The 14,133-nt window shown below is 41.9% G+C and overlaps 2 protein-coding genes across 2 annotated transcripts; one reads left to right on the forward strand and one right to left on the reverse strand.

Moving 5' to 3' along the window:
• Window positions 1-350: 350 nt before the first annotated feature.
• On the forward strand, window positions 351-7,004 carry LOC308367607 (eosinophil peroxidase-like; the record flags this gene model as incomplete). Its single annotated transcript, XM_080841569.1, has 14 exons — window positions 351-420; window positions 637-721; window positions 848-1,023; window positions 1,135-1,267; window positions 1,753-1,882; window positions 2,375-2,581; window positions 2,694-3,057; window positions 3,200-3,360; window positions 3,524-3,782; window positions 4,118-4,288; window positions 4,613-4,850; window positions 5,523-5,722; window positions 6,167-6,226; window positions 6,565-7,004. The coding sequence occupies 14 exons, from the start codon at window positions 351-353 to the stop codon at window positions 7,002-7,004; spliced, it is 2,694 nt and encodes an 897-aa protein (XP_080697695.1).
• Window positions 7,005-11,006: 4,002 nt separating this feature from the next.
• On the reverse strand, window positions 11,007-13,654 carry mrps18c (mitochondrial ribosomal protein S18C). Its single transcript, XM_080842855.1, has 6 exons — window positions 13,519-13,654; window positions 13,107-13,159; window positions 12,893-12,982; window positions 12,733-12,790; window positions 11,661-11,720; window positions 11,007-11,544 (listed from the first exon to the last, which is right to left on the reverse strand). Exons 1-6 carry the CDS (start codon window positions 13,589-13,591, stop codon window positions 11,468-11,470), a joined length of 411 nt encoding a protein of 136 aa, XP_080698981.1. The 5' UTR covers window positions 13,592-13,654; the 3' UTR covers window positions 11,007-11,467.
• Window positions 13,655-14,133: the final 479 nt, after the last annotated feature.

Here is a 14,133-nt window from a genome sequence, read left to right on the forward strand (position 1 = left end):
CGCCAAAAAGATCAGTATGAAAAACTAAAATCATACACACAGGTATAAGGTGTTTTTTCACCCAAACAGATTCCTGTGAATATAATTTTACTTAAGATCATATAAAATATAAGGACTAGATAAGGATAAGACGAGTGGTTATAGACAGACACTCAGTTTCTGCTACAGTATATACATAAAAGGAATTAAATTACATTTTCACTGCCAAGTCATTTAATTTGAAACTGAACTCTCTGAAGGGGTTTGAGATGTGATGGAGGCTGAAGAAGAATAGTGTCTTTCATTAAGCCAATAGGGAATGCATATTGATATGTATGCACCAATCACTCTCACTGTTCTTTTTTTCAGATATGAATCTGTGTACTTTACTGGTAGCCATTGGGCTCTGCGTGTTGATAAGCTGGTGTGATGGATCAGATGGTAAGTTATTTATTCAAGCAATATTAAAGAATACTGCATAGCTTCCTTAAAAAAAAAAAAAAAAAACGTTTTTATTCAGAAATGTATTATTCCGTTGCATAATTTCTGTCATCAATGACTTTAAACAAGGTTATAGTTAACCTTGGTTAATGCTGTTACCCTGCTGTTTAAACCAATGGATGTGCATAACAACTTAACAATTTGCCTTATTCACAGAAAGCCCTGGTCGACCTTTCATAATAGAAGCTATTGACGAGGCCAAGAAGATTGTGGATGAGGCCTACAAGTATTCACGTGAAGAGTAAGTTTAGAATTCTGGTAGAGTACACTACATTCCTTAAACAATTTCACTGTTTTTCGATTTCTAGGTGTGATTGAAGTCGATAAACTGACATGAATGGATGTGGGTCTTGTCCCATCCCTGTAGGAGTCTGAGGAGAGTGCGCAGGGAGGACATCCGTCCCTCAGATATTCTGCGACTGATGAAGCAGCCAGCACGGGATACCCGAAATGCAGTGCGGGCCGCTGATACCATGGACATCGCCCTGGGGCTCATCCACGAGAAGGCCCATCACATTCACAAGAGATCCATCAATGCCACAGGTCAGACATGAGCAAAACATCACTTGCATTCTCTGACACTCATCCATATCTTCACAAAAAAGTCCTTCCAAGTATGGTGACCACAGGATTCACCGTTTCTCCCTCTTTCAGACTTGATCACAGAGGACGAACTCCAGCTCATTGGGCGTCTCACAGGCTGTGCTGGCCGTGTCCAGTCCCCCTCGTGCAGAACGACACCCTTAATCAACAAGTACCGCACTGCTTCCAGCCTCTGCAACAACAAGTGAGCACTGCAGATCAATGCCACACTCCTGTATCTCCCCAAGACTAAAAACATCTTTATAGTTTAAGCAATAGTGTTTGTGCAGACTACTTGTGTTGACTAATAGTGACTGTGCAGACTCCTGGTGTTGACTAATAGTGTTTGTGCAGACTACTTGTGTTGACTAATAGTGTCTGTGCAGACTACTTGTGTTGACTAATAGTGTCTGTGCAGACTACTTGTGTTGACTAATAGTATCTTTGCAGACTACTTGTGTTGACTAATAGTGTCTGTGCAGACTACTTGTGTTGACTAAAAGTGTCTGTGCAGACTACTTGTGTTGACTAATAGTGTCTGTGAAGACTACTTGTGTTGACTAATAGTGTCTGTGCAGACTACTGGTGTTGACCCACAGTGTTGGTGTTGACTGTCAGTGCTCAAAAGACATGAGAATTCTTCATGTGTGTATCCCTTTGTATCTTATTGGCTCCTCTTTTTATTCCCAGGAAAAACCCAAGACTTGGAGCGTCAAACACGCCTTTTGCCAGATGGCTCCCAGCTGAGTATGAAGACGGCATCTCTCAGCCAAAGGGGTGGGACCGGAGTAGACTGTACAATAACGTCCTGCTCCCTCTGGTATGACTATGCTACTGATTATAATGATAATGCTATAGGATAAAATGTATATGTTTCACATTTAATTAAGTAGGTTAGTATAGGATTCCATATTATAACTTGAATTGAATGGGTAACTTCGTTGACCATGGGTTTTGTGTGACCTGTTGTGTAATGGGTTTAGGAGCTAAGGGGCTTGGAAGTAAGGGGATCCTATGTAAATATTCTTATCTTTGGGGAGACATGGAGGCCACAGTGTAATAGTCAGAGGGAGGGGTTTTAGGTATAAGAGATGAGTTTGCCCAATAGATAGGTGGGCATTGTTGTTGAACATTTCATGAACGAGTAATGCTTGTAAAAATGCTCCCGATATCGTTAATAAATGTGCAGTACCACTCCAGTTGTCTGTAAGTAATTTTGACCACAATGCTAATGATGATGGTGGTGTTGATGATGTGATCGCTCTGTGGTTCATGTTCATCCCTCGTGTTTTTCTCTGCTCTCTGCTCTCAGGTGAGAGAGGTGTCCAACCGTATCCTGAGCACCACTGACAATGGCGTCGAGAGTGACAATGAGTTATCGTACCTGGCGACGATCTTCGGTCAGTGGAATGACCATGACCTGACTTTCACGCCTACCTCACCCAGCATACGCTCCTTCAGTAGTGGCCTGAACTGTGACACCAGCTGTGAACAGTCCAATCCCTGTTTCCCTATACCGGTTTGTGACATACACTTTCTCTTGCTCTCTCTGACTCCTCTTCTTTCCTCAGTCTGTCTGTGTCTCCATCTTTGTCTCTCTCACACATGTGTTTTCACATCCTTTTCCCTAGGTCCCTAGCAATGATCCCAGACTGTCCCAAGACGGCTGCATTCCATTGTTCCGTTCGGCTCCAGCCTGTGGCTCCGGAAAGACTGCCTTCATGTTCGGCGGACAGGCCAATGTGCGTGAGCAAATCAATTCACTGACGGCCTACGTGGATGTCGGCCAGATGTACGGCTCAGACGACAGCCTGGCACGTCATTTGCGCGACCTCACCAATGACGGAGGTCTGCTGCGTGTCAACGACAGGTTCCGTGACTCGTCAGGCAACCGCGAGCTGCTGCCCTTCTCGAGTGTGGAGGGAAACATGTGCGCTACACGCAAACACATCACCAATGACACGACTGCTGAGGAAGTACCCTGTTTTGTGGCGGGTAATTAAATAACTTCCTCGCTGCTTTCTTCTCTTATATATTGTTTGCCGTACCCTTCAAGTGCTATCCTTCCTTTCATGGAATGGTTTTATTTCTATAAGCTTCCTGACAACCATCTCCCCCATCTGCTGGTTGTGTACAGGTGATTTTCGTGTTGATGAGAACATTGGCCTGACATCTCTGCACACTATGTTCTTGCGGGAGCACAACCGCCTGGCCCGGGCCCTGCGGCAGCTAAACCCCCACTGGAGCAGTGAGACACTCTACCAGGAAGCCCGCAAGATCCTGGGTGGCTACCATCAGGTAGGTTTGCCAACCATGCATCCATGTGCCTTCTCCTCCCACATCCAATTTTTTTTTTAAAGTTTTTTAATTTTCCAAAATTTCACACAGCTTTCTTTTCCTCTTTATTTCTCTTTATCTCTCTGCCTCTCCATCCAACCCATTCACACCTGTGCTATTCCAGGTCATTGTGTACCGTGACTACCTTTTGCACATCATTGGCCCAGAGGCTCACAACCGTTATCTGGGCACATACTCTGGCTACAACGACAGTGTGGACCCAAGCATCTCCAACGTGTTTGCCACTGCTGCCTATCGCTTTGCCCACAACACCATCCAGCCTTTGATGTTTCGTCTGGATGATAACTACCAGGATCACCCCCAGTTTCCCAGCGTGCCCCTCTTCAAAGCCTTCTCTACCCCATGGAGGGTGGTCTTTGAAGGTTAGTATGAGCCTCCTCATTAGTAGAATCATACTTGATGGATTCAATTTAGGCATGTGCCTCCTCCTACAGTACATGACAGTGTTTAAAACCATTACAAACTGCACCCTCATATATTGGAGATCTGATATTTGAAAGGGTTAGATCTGAGATCTTATTAAATCATCACTGTCAATAATATTGGCCTCAGAAATGTAATATTTCATTGGAACCATTTACCTGTCACAGTCTGTTAAAGCTCTACATCTCCAGCCATGTATAGTCTGCTGTGAAAAAACCTCTGCTGATATCCAGAGCATTAAAATACCCTCAACCCTTCTCCCCTCCCCCTACAGGTGGTGTTGATCCTCTGATCCGGGGCCTGGTAGGGAGCCCGGCTAAGCTAAATACCCAGGACCACATGATGGTGGATGCCATTCGGGAGAAGCTCTTCAAGTTTACCAGTCGCCTGGCTTTGGACCTGGCCTCCCTTAACCTCCAGCGAGGCCGAGACCACGCCCTACCTGGTACTGCGCTAAACATTATATGTGTAAATACTACACTGGGGAGTGTTGTGCAGTGTTACATTTTTGACAATATGGGGTGTTAAGTTAACAAAAAAATGGGTGTTAATCCTTTAACACTTTCAAAAATGTTACTTTAACACCAGCTAGTGTGGACACAGATAGACACTTTCTTGGTGTTAAATTTAACACTGTGGGTGTTAAATCAACACTGGCGTTTTTGCTGTGTAACTTTACTGTGTTGTAGAGATATTACAGACATTTTGTGCTTAACTAGTACAAAAGTACTGTAACTCAGTGTCCCTCACTTTCACCTCTCCACTCCAGGCTATAACACATGGCGCCGGTTCTGTGGTCTCTCCACTCCTAAGACACAGGCAGAGCTGGCTCAGGTGTTGAATAACCCAGACCTGGCCCGTCGGCTCCTGGAGCTGTATGGATCTCCTGACAACATTGACATTTGGCTCGGCGGCGTGGCCGAGCCTTTTGTCCCCGGTGGCCGTGTGGGACCCCTTTTCGCCTGCCTCATTGCCAAACAGTTTCAGAATGTCCGCGACGGGGACAGGTGAGATAGAGAGGGAATTCTGTGCTTGGGACTGTAATGTTTATGATTTATAAAATGTGATGGTTATAGGTTTTATCCATGTCAATGTTTCATTCAATCCAGAAGGGGGCGCTTTCAGTTTTCATTCTTCACGTTAATATAAGAGAAGAAGCAAGGGATTCAGAAAGAAAATGGAGTACATGAACGGAACATGTAAATGATTGCAACAAGTTTATAAAGAGTCCAAAAATTACTTTATTGTGTCAGACATTCATTCAAGAACTTTACAGGGACCACATTTGCATGACACCATCAAGTGTCTTTGGGTACCTAGAAAAGCGCTGTATAAGTTTAAATTATTATTATTATTATTATTATTATTTATATTATCTTTAATAGATAGATGGATACTGTGGAACAGCCTCCCGGACCACTTAAGGGCAACACAGACACTAGACTTTTTTAAGACTGGCCTAAAAACCTTTTAATTCACAGGCATTTCCTACTTTTTTTTAAATGTATACATTTTCTTAAACTGTCCTTTTGTCCTTTAGCACTCTGAGATTCTGCTTGAATGAAGAGTGCTCAACAAATAAAATGAATTATTATTATTATTTTATTATTACTGTATTAATCCAGAGGGATTGCACTGTAAATGCCACATCACTAAGTGACTCTCCTATGTGTCTTCAGGCTGTGGTGGCAGAACCATGGGGTGTTCACAAGGGCACAGAAGACCTCGCTGGCCTCTGTCTCCCTGGCCCGCATCATCTGTGATAACACAGGCATTGGAGATGTGCCTAGCAACCCCTTCGTCTTTAGACCCCGAGGTTCAGGCTACACCAAATGTGATGACATCACCCCATTCGACCTCCGTCCATGGTTAGAGACAGGTGAGTGGACATTAGAGATGAACCACACAGTTTTGTGTGTGTATAGTCCCTCACAAACACACACAACAGATCTTTTTTAATTAGGAATCCAATCACTGCATGCCTTCTCCCTGGTACTTCTGCTGTTCCTTCTGTAATCATTTAATAATGAGCCAAATGGAGAAGGACAAACATGACTGTGATCAGTAGCCACATTGTTAGTTGACATATGGCTCTTTTGACACTCCAGGAAAGGTTGATAATCACATTGTCAACGATGGAAATGAGGTTAGCGAGGATTTATTTATGCATGTTATATTTGCACAGATTATGAAATCACATCGTAACAGGCCACTTTCTTTTGATAATCAACATCTTGAATTATTGATTTAGTGCCAGATTACAGATTGATAGATTAGATAAAGGATAATGTCAATGTTATGACCATGTTCATAATTTCTGCAGATCCAGACACAGAGCCTATCCCAGGGCCTCCAGGACCACGCGGAGCACCAGGGGAACGAGGTAATGTAGACATAACCATTGATTCAATCACATATTGCTTCAGGAAGAATGGTATCCAGGTGCTTTTGTGACGTTTTCTGGTTTGCTTAATCTGACCATCTTCAACCGTACTGAATGTTCAGCTGTGATATTATTTACTTATTTTTTATTAGAGTTATTTTAAAATTGTATTTTATTTACATTTTTAACTTTATCTTCATAAATTAATTAATTTTATATTTTATTTATTTTTGCACAGTGTGGAGCATATACCCTATTACATTTCACTTCAATTTATTGTATGTGACAAATAAAAACACTTGAACTTGATATTGACCTGTACCTGTGTTACTCTGCAGGTCCCTCAGGGTCCCCGGGTCTAAGGGGTCCCCCCGGGCCCCCCGGCAGCAGCAGCCAGCAGCCCCATTCTGCTTTCTCCGTCAGCCTCGGGGGCTCCATCCCCTCCTCCAGCAGAGTCCTCCGCTTCCGCCGGGTCACCTACAACGGCCAGAACCACTACAGCACAGAAACAGGCCGGTTCACTAGCCAGGCGTCTGGCGTCTACCAGTTTGAGTTCTTCTGCACGGCGGTCCAGACCGTGGGCAGCGTGCAGCTGATGCGAAACGGGTCGGTGGTGATGACCGCCTTCTCCTCCTACGTGGACGGTCGGATCAACTACACTGGGGACACTGTGGTGCAGCTGGGGCAGGGGGATCAGGTGTGGCTGGAGGCCACCCAAGGGGGATCTGGACTTCTCTCAGAGAGTTTCTTTTCTGGACACATCCTTTTTATCGTCTGAGGGAAGAAGAAAACATTCTGCATTCTGTCTATTCTATATCACGCTCACACAGGCATGTAAATATACTCACTAGCGCGCACACAAGCATGTAAATATTTTCAAGAATGTTCCAAAATGTTCCAAAAGACCACATACGCTCATTAATGTTTTTATACTTGCTCATCAGAAACCGCACAGAAGAGTCTTTGTGAAAGTCTGATCTTGTGTTGTATTTGTACTTATCTCCCTCTGGAACGAAATACTGTTTTCTGATTGGCTAATGGGGTGTACAATAAGTTGCGCGCGTCGTGGAGTTCTTTGCCCCGCAGCATCCATTAACTTTGTAGAACTGCACAGCTCGGAGGCCGTTATCCCTTACTTACTGCAAGGTACTTGCTGTTCACATGGGCACACATGGTTGGCCATCTCTCATGACTGTCCTTGCATTGTGGTAATTTTTTAGAAATTCTACTTGCAAATATGATGCCGAGATATGTTATAGATTTGGATGGAGCCATATGAATTCTGTTTTATCTGGTATGAGAAGTGTATTCTGAATGTATTCTAATTCACAGAACCTTTGTTAAAGGTTGAACACGGTAACAGTTCAAGTTATATTTAGTCTAGTACTCTGCTTGTTCTGAAAGAAAATGTATGAATTACCATATGGACATCCTCTGATATGTTGAATTAAATAAAATGCTACTATTATTTTGCTTCACAGTGTTTTGCTGAGAAACACAAAACAACACTCAAGTCAATAGAGTAAAAATACGCCAAATCGGTAGCCAGCCTGGGGGAAGGCATACAACTACACAACATTTTCAATTAGTTTTGGTATTATTTATTGTTTTGTTAGACCTCTTGTTTAAATGCCAAAATAATGGCTTAGTTTTCCAATATATATATTACAGGAGGTGTTTTGGTCAAAATTCACTCAAGTTACCTCAGGACTCCGGAGTTGCATTTATTAACATTAACAACAACAACAAGCTTGTCACATCACACAAGGTTACGGCACAAGGCATGTACAGCAGCTGCCAGAACAATCCTGTTAAAAATACATCCACCTGTAAATGTCTTTACGGAGCGCCATTTATTTACCATTTTAAACCTGTATGTTCCACATTAGATTTGAGCAATATTTACATCACTGTTATGTCATATTGGACAAGTTTGTTCAGTAAATATAACATTTTAAGCCTGTATATTCAACATTGAACTTTAGCTTTATTTACATCAATGCTATGCTACACTGTAAAACAAATCCTGCTGTTTTTACAAACATTATTTAACTGCTTGAGTCTCATTATAACACTGTTATTCAACCGATTTTTCATGCAGATTCCCCTTAAAAGTTCCTTGTAGTATAAGATATTTTATTATATTTAGAACAGTTTGGAACAGGCATTAATTGTAGGGGGTGCAACCGGTGTGGTCTAACCTGGGCCCGCAGTTCTTTGGGGCCCAAAAACATATTATGTCTAAGTTGATTCTAAAATACCAAAGAAAATAAGAACATATTCATTTTGTTGAATCGTTTTTTTAATAGTTTCTATAGTGTATGTAAGTTACGCATATCATTTTTTTAATAGATTGTTACTATTTTTCCCACAAATAATACCCACCATGATGGTGATAGTTTACCGTTTTTAGCATTAGGCACTCTCTTGAATACCAGTTCTTCACTTAGGCATAGAAATATGTATATATCTATATATGTCTATGGTTTAAGGGGGCAGGCTACTGGCCTCCAAGAGCCACTGCTGCAGCCCCTACAGTTAAGGCCCTTGTCATACCTGTTATTAATGCATTAAATACATTATACTATAAAGAACCTTTAGGTAGTGATGGCAAAATGAAGCTTCATAAACCTTTGAAGGTTTCCAGCCAGACGTGTTGAAACAAGTCCGAGCGGACAACAAGATGCGTCAACTCAACTCTGCCACCTTGTGGACACAGGAGGGAATTACAATTGAAAGAATGCGTTTCAGACAGGCGTTTCAGACCGACCGACCGACCGACCGACCGACAGACCGACCCTCTTATAGAGATGCCGGACGCATCTAAAAAGGTTCACTACTCGAAGCGATGTTCGCTCTCTTGTGACACCTGCTGGTCAATAAAAATACAGTGTAAGAAAGATTTTCTCGGGACAGTGAATTTGTTAAATTTGTTGTAGTGCGCAAGGCCTGCTTAAATAACATGCACACAGACGTATGGTAAAAAAAAAAAAAAAAACGTATCTCCATTAACTCAAATGTATTGTAGGCAAATACAATGACAATAAAGGCTTTATTTTTCTATTCTTTCTTCTAATAATAGTTTGACCTACAATTTTAGGATTGTATGGTGGCACAACGGTAAGTGACGTCGTCTCGAAGGACAATCTGTTTCGAATCCTGAACAAAGAGAATTTTAAACGATGCTTTAGATAAAAACGCCTGTTAATTATCTTTGCTCTCACCGACAGCTTTTTTCAGCGTCTAAACGCAAATTTAACTGTCGGTGTGTCGATGTCGGCCGAATTTCAGCCGACAGCCCCGTACCATTCGCCCGACAGCCCATCGGGAGTCCCCGACATCTTCAAAGTGCGTGTAAACCACTGATCTCAAAAAGAAACAGAGGCAAACTGAGAAACTTCCTGCGGTGTGTGTAAATGCGCCCCGACATCTACGTGCAGATGTCGCGAAGATGTCGCCGACATCGCGAAAACCTGTGTGTAAATTGGGCCTATGCTGTTGGAATAGAGCTTTTAGAATACTGATCAGTAGCCTACTTTTGTAAAACCAATGAGTGCTTTAGGACAACTGGTCAGTGCAGGGCACTGAAAAGGGGGAGAAAGTGCTTTGTGCAACTGGATCAAGGTATTTCTCTTCCTAACTGGCTCCATAACTCTTATCACAAATAATCTATACTACCAACAACACCAAACTATAAAAATCTACTGCCTAATCTCCAACTATAGCAAATTCTCCAACCACTGAAAGTGTAAGTGGTTAACCTCCTAACAGAAGTGCCCAATGGTTTCATTCTCCTAGAAAAACACAGCCATTGGGCTCTTCTATAAGGAGGTTTACCACTTACTCAGAGTTAACTTAATCAGGTAAAACAGTAAACCACGTACGTGGAATACCCCAGAGTCAAAGACGGGTGTCCGAGGAGGATAGTGGGTCACTGTTGGGTTCTGTCTGAATATCCAGTTGGCTGAGGGCCGACTTGAACTCAGATTTCTTGGATTTTATTTTTAACCAAATACTATTTTGAAGTGTTAACTGTTGAAGAAAAAAAAGAAGACAAAGATGGACCAGTTTTGATGACATGGCAACTGAACCTGATTTACTGGTTTCTGGAACAAGTCTGAGTATTCCCCCAGGTCTGAGCCTTAACCCACTGCATGATATTGGAAAAAGCTAAAGTGGGCAAGGGGCTGACAGATGCTGAGAGTTTACTAGACTGAGAGTCCATCTCTTACATGAAGTAGACAGGAGGCTGAGAAAGGGAGCTTTTGGCTCTGGCTGAGGAGGAAGGATAGGTGTTGGGGGAAGAACACCTAACCCCAGACAACAGACGCAGGGGAGAACAACTATCAGCTGCAGGGGGTGACACGGAGACGTCCCTGTCACTGCTCCGCCACCAGGAGACGTTCCAGAATTAAAGGAGTGAAACGTTGGTGAATGGTGGTTTCTGGCTGATGACCCTGCAGCTGACACATGGGCACCGGAGGAGGTGTGACAGGCAGCAATGCCCAGCAGGTCTTAACATCTTCCTGTACATTCTCTTACATGACGTAGACATGAACCAACTGGTTGAAACTACATCGGCATTAGCCTTGGATGATTCTAAACAGTAGATGCCGTGTTGAGCCATTTTCAACCAATAAAATGCCAATATTTATACAAATTTAGTTACACATTTAATTGTTTACTTACACTTTAACACACTCCAGATGCAACAGAATGTAAAATTCATTATTGATATTTCTTGCTAAGCTTTCTTAAAATAAAAATAAAACAGTCAGTGTTCAGGTATAACACAAACAACATTTTAATAATTTGTGATAATTAAGCTTACATCAATATTGACAGTATGGGGCAATTATGCAAGTCCCAGAAAACCTGTTCATCTTTCAATGTTTGGTTTAATATCCATTGCAGTTTTCTACTAAAATACACTTCTCTGTCATTTTGCTTGAGTTCTGTTTAATTTGGGAAATAAATCTCAATCCAATGTCCAGCTTTTGTTGAAAGTAACTATGTTTAACTGTTGAATAATTAATAACAGCATATAGACATAATCAGGACAGAAATTTAATGTAAATTTCAATAACTGGCAATTGTGAAAAGATAATTAAGCAAAACAGTGCCTTCACAGGCTGAGCAGAAACAAAAACAGGAAGGGACTTATGGTCATAATTTGAATACAATGTTTGTTCAATCCTCATACAGTGTTTGTCCATTTAGAAGCTTCAGAAATGGAAGACGTTACTCCAGATGTTTGACGTCACAGATGTTGGGGTCCTTCATAAATTGGGGGTCTTTTAACGTCACGGACATGAAACCTTTACGAGGAAAGAGTGTCTTCTGTCATTATGCTACTATGATGCGGAGTTACAATTAAGGAAAGCATTACTGCATAAGGATCAGAATATCACACATGATTAAAAAGCCTTCTCACCCATTGAATGTGCTCTCTTTATGGCTTTGGAGATTTCCTTCTGTCTCTTCCCACACAGTGCTGGAAATAAAAGGGCAATGGCTTTAAAAGAAAGTATTTGTGAATTGTTAAATAAGTATTCATGCAATAGTGTTGATAATGTTCAATGGAAAGTCCAATGTGAATGTTTTCCAACGTGCTATGAGATGGGCAATGATGGACTATTTACCCCATGACCAGGGCAGAGTTGGACCTAGTGATGGCAGTCTGACACTGAAGCGCCGAAACCGTGATTCAAACCATAAACTACACCAACCATCAAACCACTGCTTCGAAGGTTGCTTTGGTACGGAAAAATCACGTGACATATGACGTGCGAACCAGCAACTGCTTCATTCTTTGAATGAACCAGCTGAGTGGTTCATAGCGCATCACACGGACCAGTCAGGTACCGCCACCAACTAGCAAGAGTCCGAATAGAGGCGCCTTCAAAGCATAAAAACTTCCCTGACTGTTCCCTATCGACCATAACTTGTTGTTACACAAGCACACCCAACCTGTGCCATATTTTCCCAGCACATCCGAATCCCCAAGCACATCCTTTCCCCAAGCACTCTCCCCAATAACACAATATACAAAAAATAATTAATCTTTATTCGCAAAAATATATTTATATATCACAATCTTTGTTTACGGGTGCATGTGTGTACAAACACACACACAAACATAGTGTGTGGGGGGGGGGGGGGGGGGGGGGATTTGGTGCGTGCACTGTACACTAGATTGTCATTGTCTTAATACCTCCTGCCACTGTCTAGCTGGGTTCATTTAGTTGCAACCTTGGCACTTCACCAAGAGAGGTCGCTGTTACTGAAGCTTCAAGTAATGAACCGATTTTTGAAGCAATGTGCCTAATGGTTCAATGCTTCGCCAAAGCTTCATCTGCCCATCACTAGTTGGACCACTCCCCTGCCCAATTATTGCCTGCCTAAAGGCTTGATTAAAAAGCAACTTGAATGCATCTAGTTCCCAATATACGAGTTGTCACATATGTGAGCCAAGGTTTAAAATAAATCTTTTTTATGGGACTTACCTGTTATGTGTCTGCCATAAATTCGCCCTGTGTGTGGTGATATGAACTGGGAGAGCAGCTGCAAAGAGATGTTTACGTATGTAAATCGTTGAGAATAGTCATATGGACAGAATTTCCATATATGCCCTATGCCAAAGAAGCAAGAATGGATAAGACAAACCTGAATGTTTTTGTAATCTACTTTTACGTTGTTGCTGCACAGAATGCATCCTTTCTTGGGCTCCTTAAATGGGTTTTCCATTTTGATGGGCTGGTGAAAGTATAGCAGCATACAGATTAAATTACTGATGAAACACATGTACAGACTTAGCGATTTTTTACAGTTGTGGACATATGCAGACATGTGTGAACATATGCAGACATGTGTGCATTACCATGTCTGTGTGGGCTTCATCGGGAGCAACAGATAAAGTTCGGGGGGCTTGCGCTGTTGTTAATCACAGAATACATGATAACATTAATAGCAATCTTGTTGATAAAAGCCTTCAGACAAATGGCAAGCCTTAAAAGACAATCACAATTCCTGCAAGAGAATGATTCGTCGTTTCCAAACCCCGAGACTAATTCACTATATCATTATTAACTATAAACGTATCATAATTTCAAGGTATTCAGGGGCGTGGTTGGTAGAATTTGAGAGTACACAGCTAATGTTGTGGTGAAGTTCCCCTATGACTTCCTTACTAAACAGCATTTAGCCTAGCGATAGCTAGCAAGTTAATGTCCTCCACACACCAGAAGCCCTAACAAAGAATAACACAGGAAGGTATATCCAAGGTAAATCACCTGCAATTTGACGTTTCACTCCCGTTTGCGAAAGATTTAGTAGACCTGTCCGGCAGTTTCGAAGAGCGAGCATTTTTGCATCCAAACGTGCTGCTCACCCTTTCTAATATCTCTGGTCAAACTATGAACATTGAGGGTCACAGCTGAGTACTTCCGGGTAAAAAAAAATGCGCCTGTTCTGTAACCACAGAAGTATGTGTATCTGTAACCACTTTGTTACTTCACCAAAAAGAGAGAAGCAAATCAATCATAATAAAACAAATAAGCCCATCTTAAAATACAAATAGAAAATAACTTGTTAGGAGGGGCTGATTCCAAACCCCCTATATTCCCTGGGTTCTTCTATGTTGTTAGGGCTTCGGCTGTGTGGATATATTTACACATTAATTACCTTTCCTGAAAGCATTATCTTCATTATAAATAATAAGAAGGAACAATGTTACTTTCGTCAAGGTAAAATATTTGGACTAATACTAAAATGTATTTAATTTTGGTGAGGTGTCGCAATAGTTCCTATTGAAGGTTTATGTTTCTCCGGACAGTTTTAAGAGGAGCACATAGTATCTCGTATTTGATTGGCTCGTACCATGGCTGTTGCTTTTGAATCGTCCTTGG

Source organism: Sprattus sprattus (assembly GCF_963457725.1).
Source record: "Sprattus sprattus genome assembly, chromosome: 7".
NCBI classification, from domain to species: domain Eukaryota; kingdom Metazoa; phylum Chordata; class Actinopteri; order Clupeiformes; family Clupeidae; genus Sprattus; species Sprattus sprattus.

Coding starts and splice junctions, on each gene's coding strand:
- mrps18c (XM_080842855.1), bottom strand. CDS start 13,591: ATGCTCGCTCTTCGAAACTGCCGGACAGGTCTACTAAATCTTTCGCAA. Junction 13,160..13,518: donor AGTGAAACGTCAAATTGCAG/GTGATTTACCTT, acceptor GATTAACAACAG/CGCAAGCCCCCCGAACTTTA. Junction 11,721..12,732: donor TTATGGCAGACACATAACAG/GTAAGTCCCATA, acceptor TTTTATTTCCAG/CACTGTGTGGGAAGAGACAG.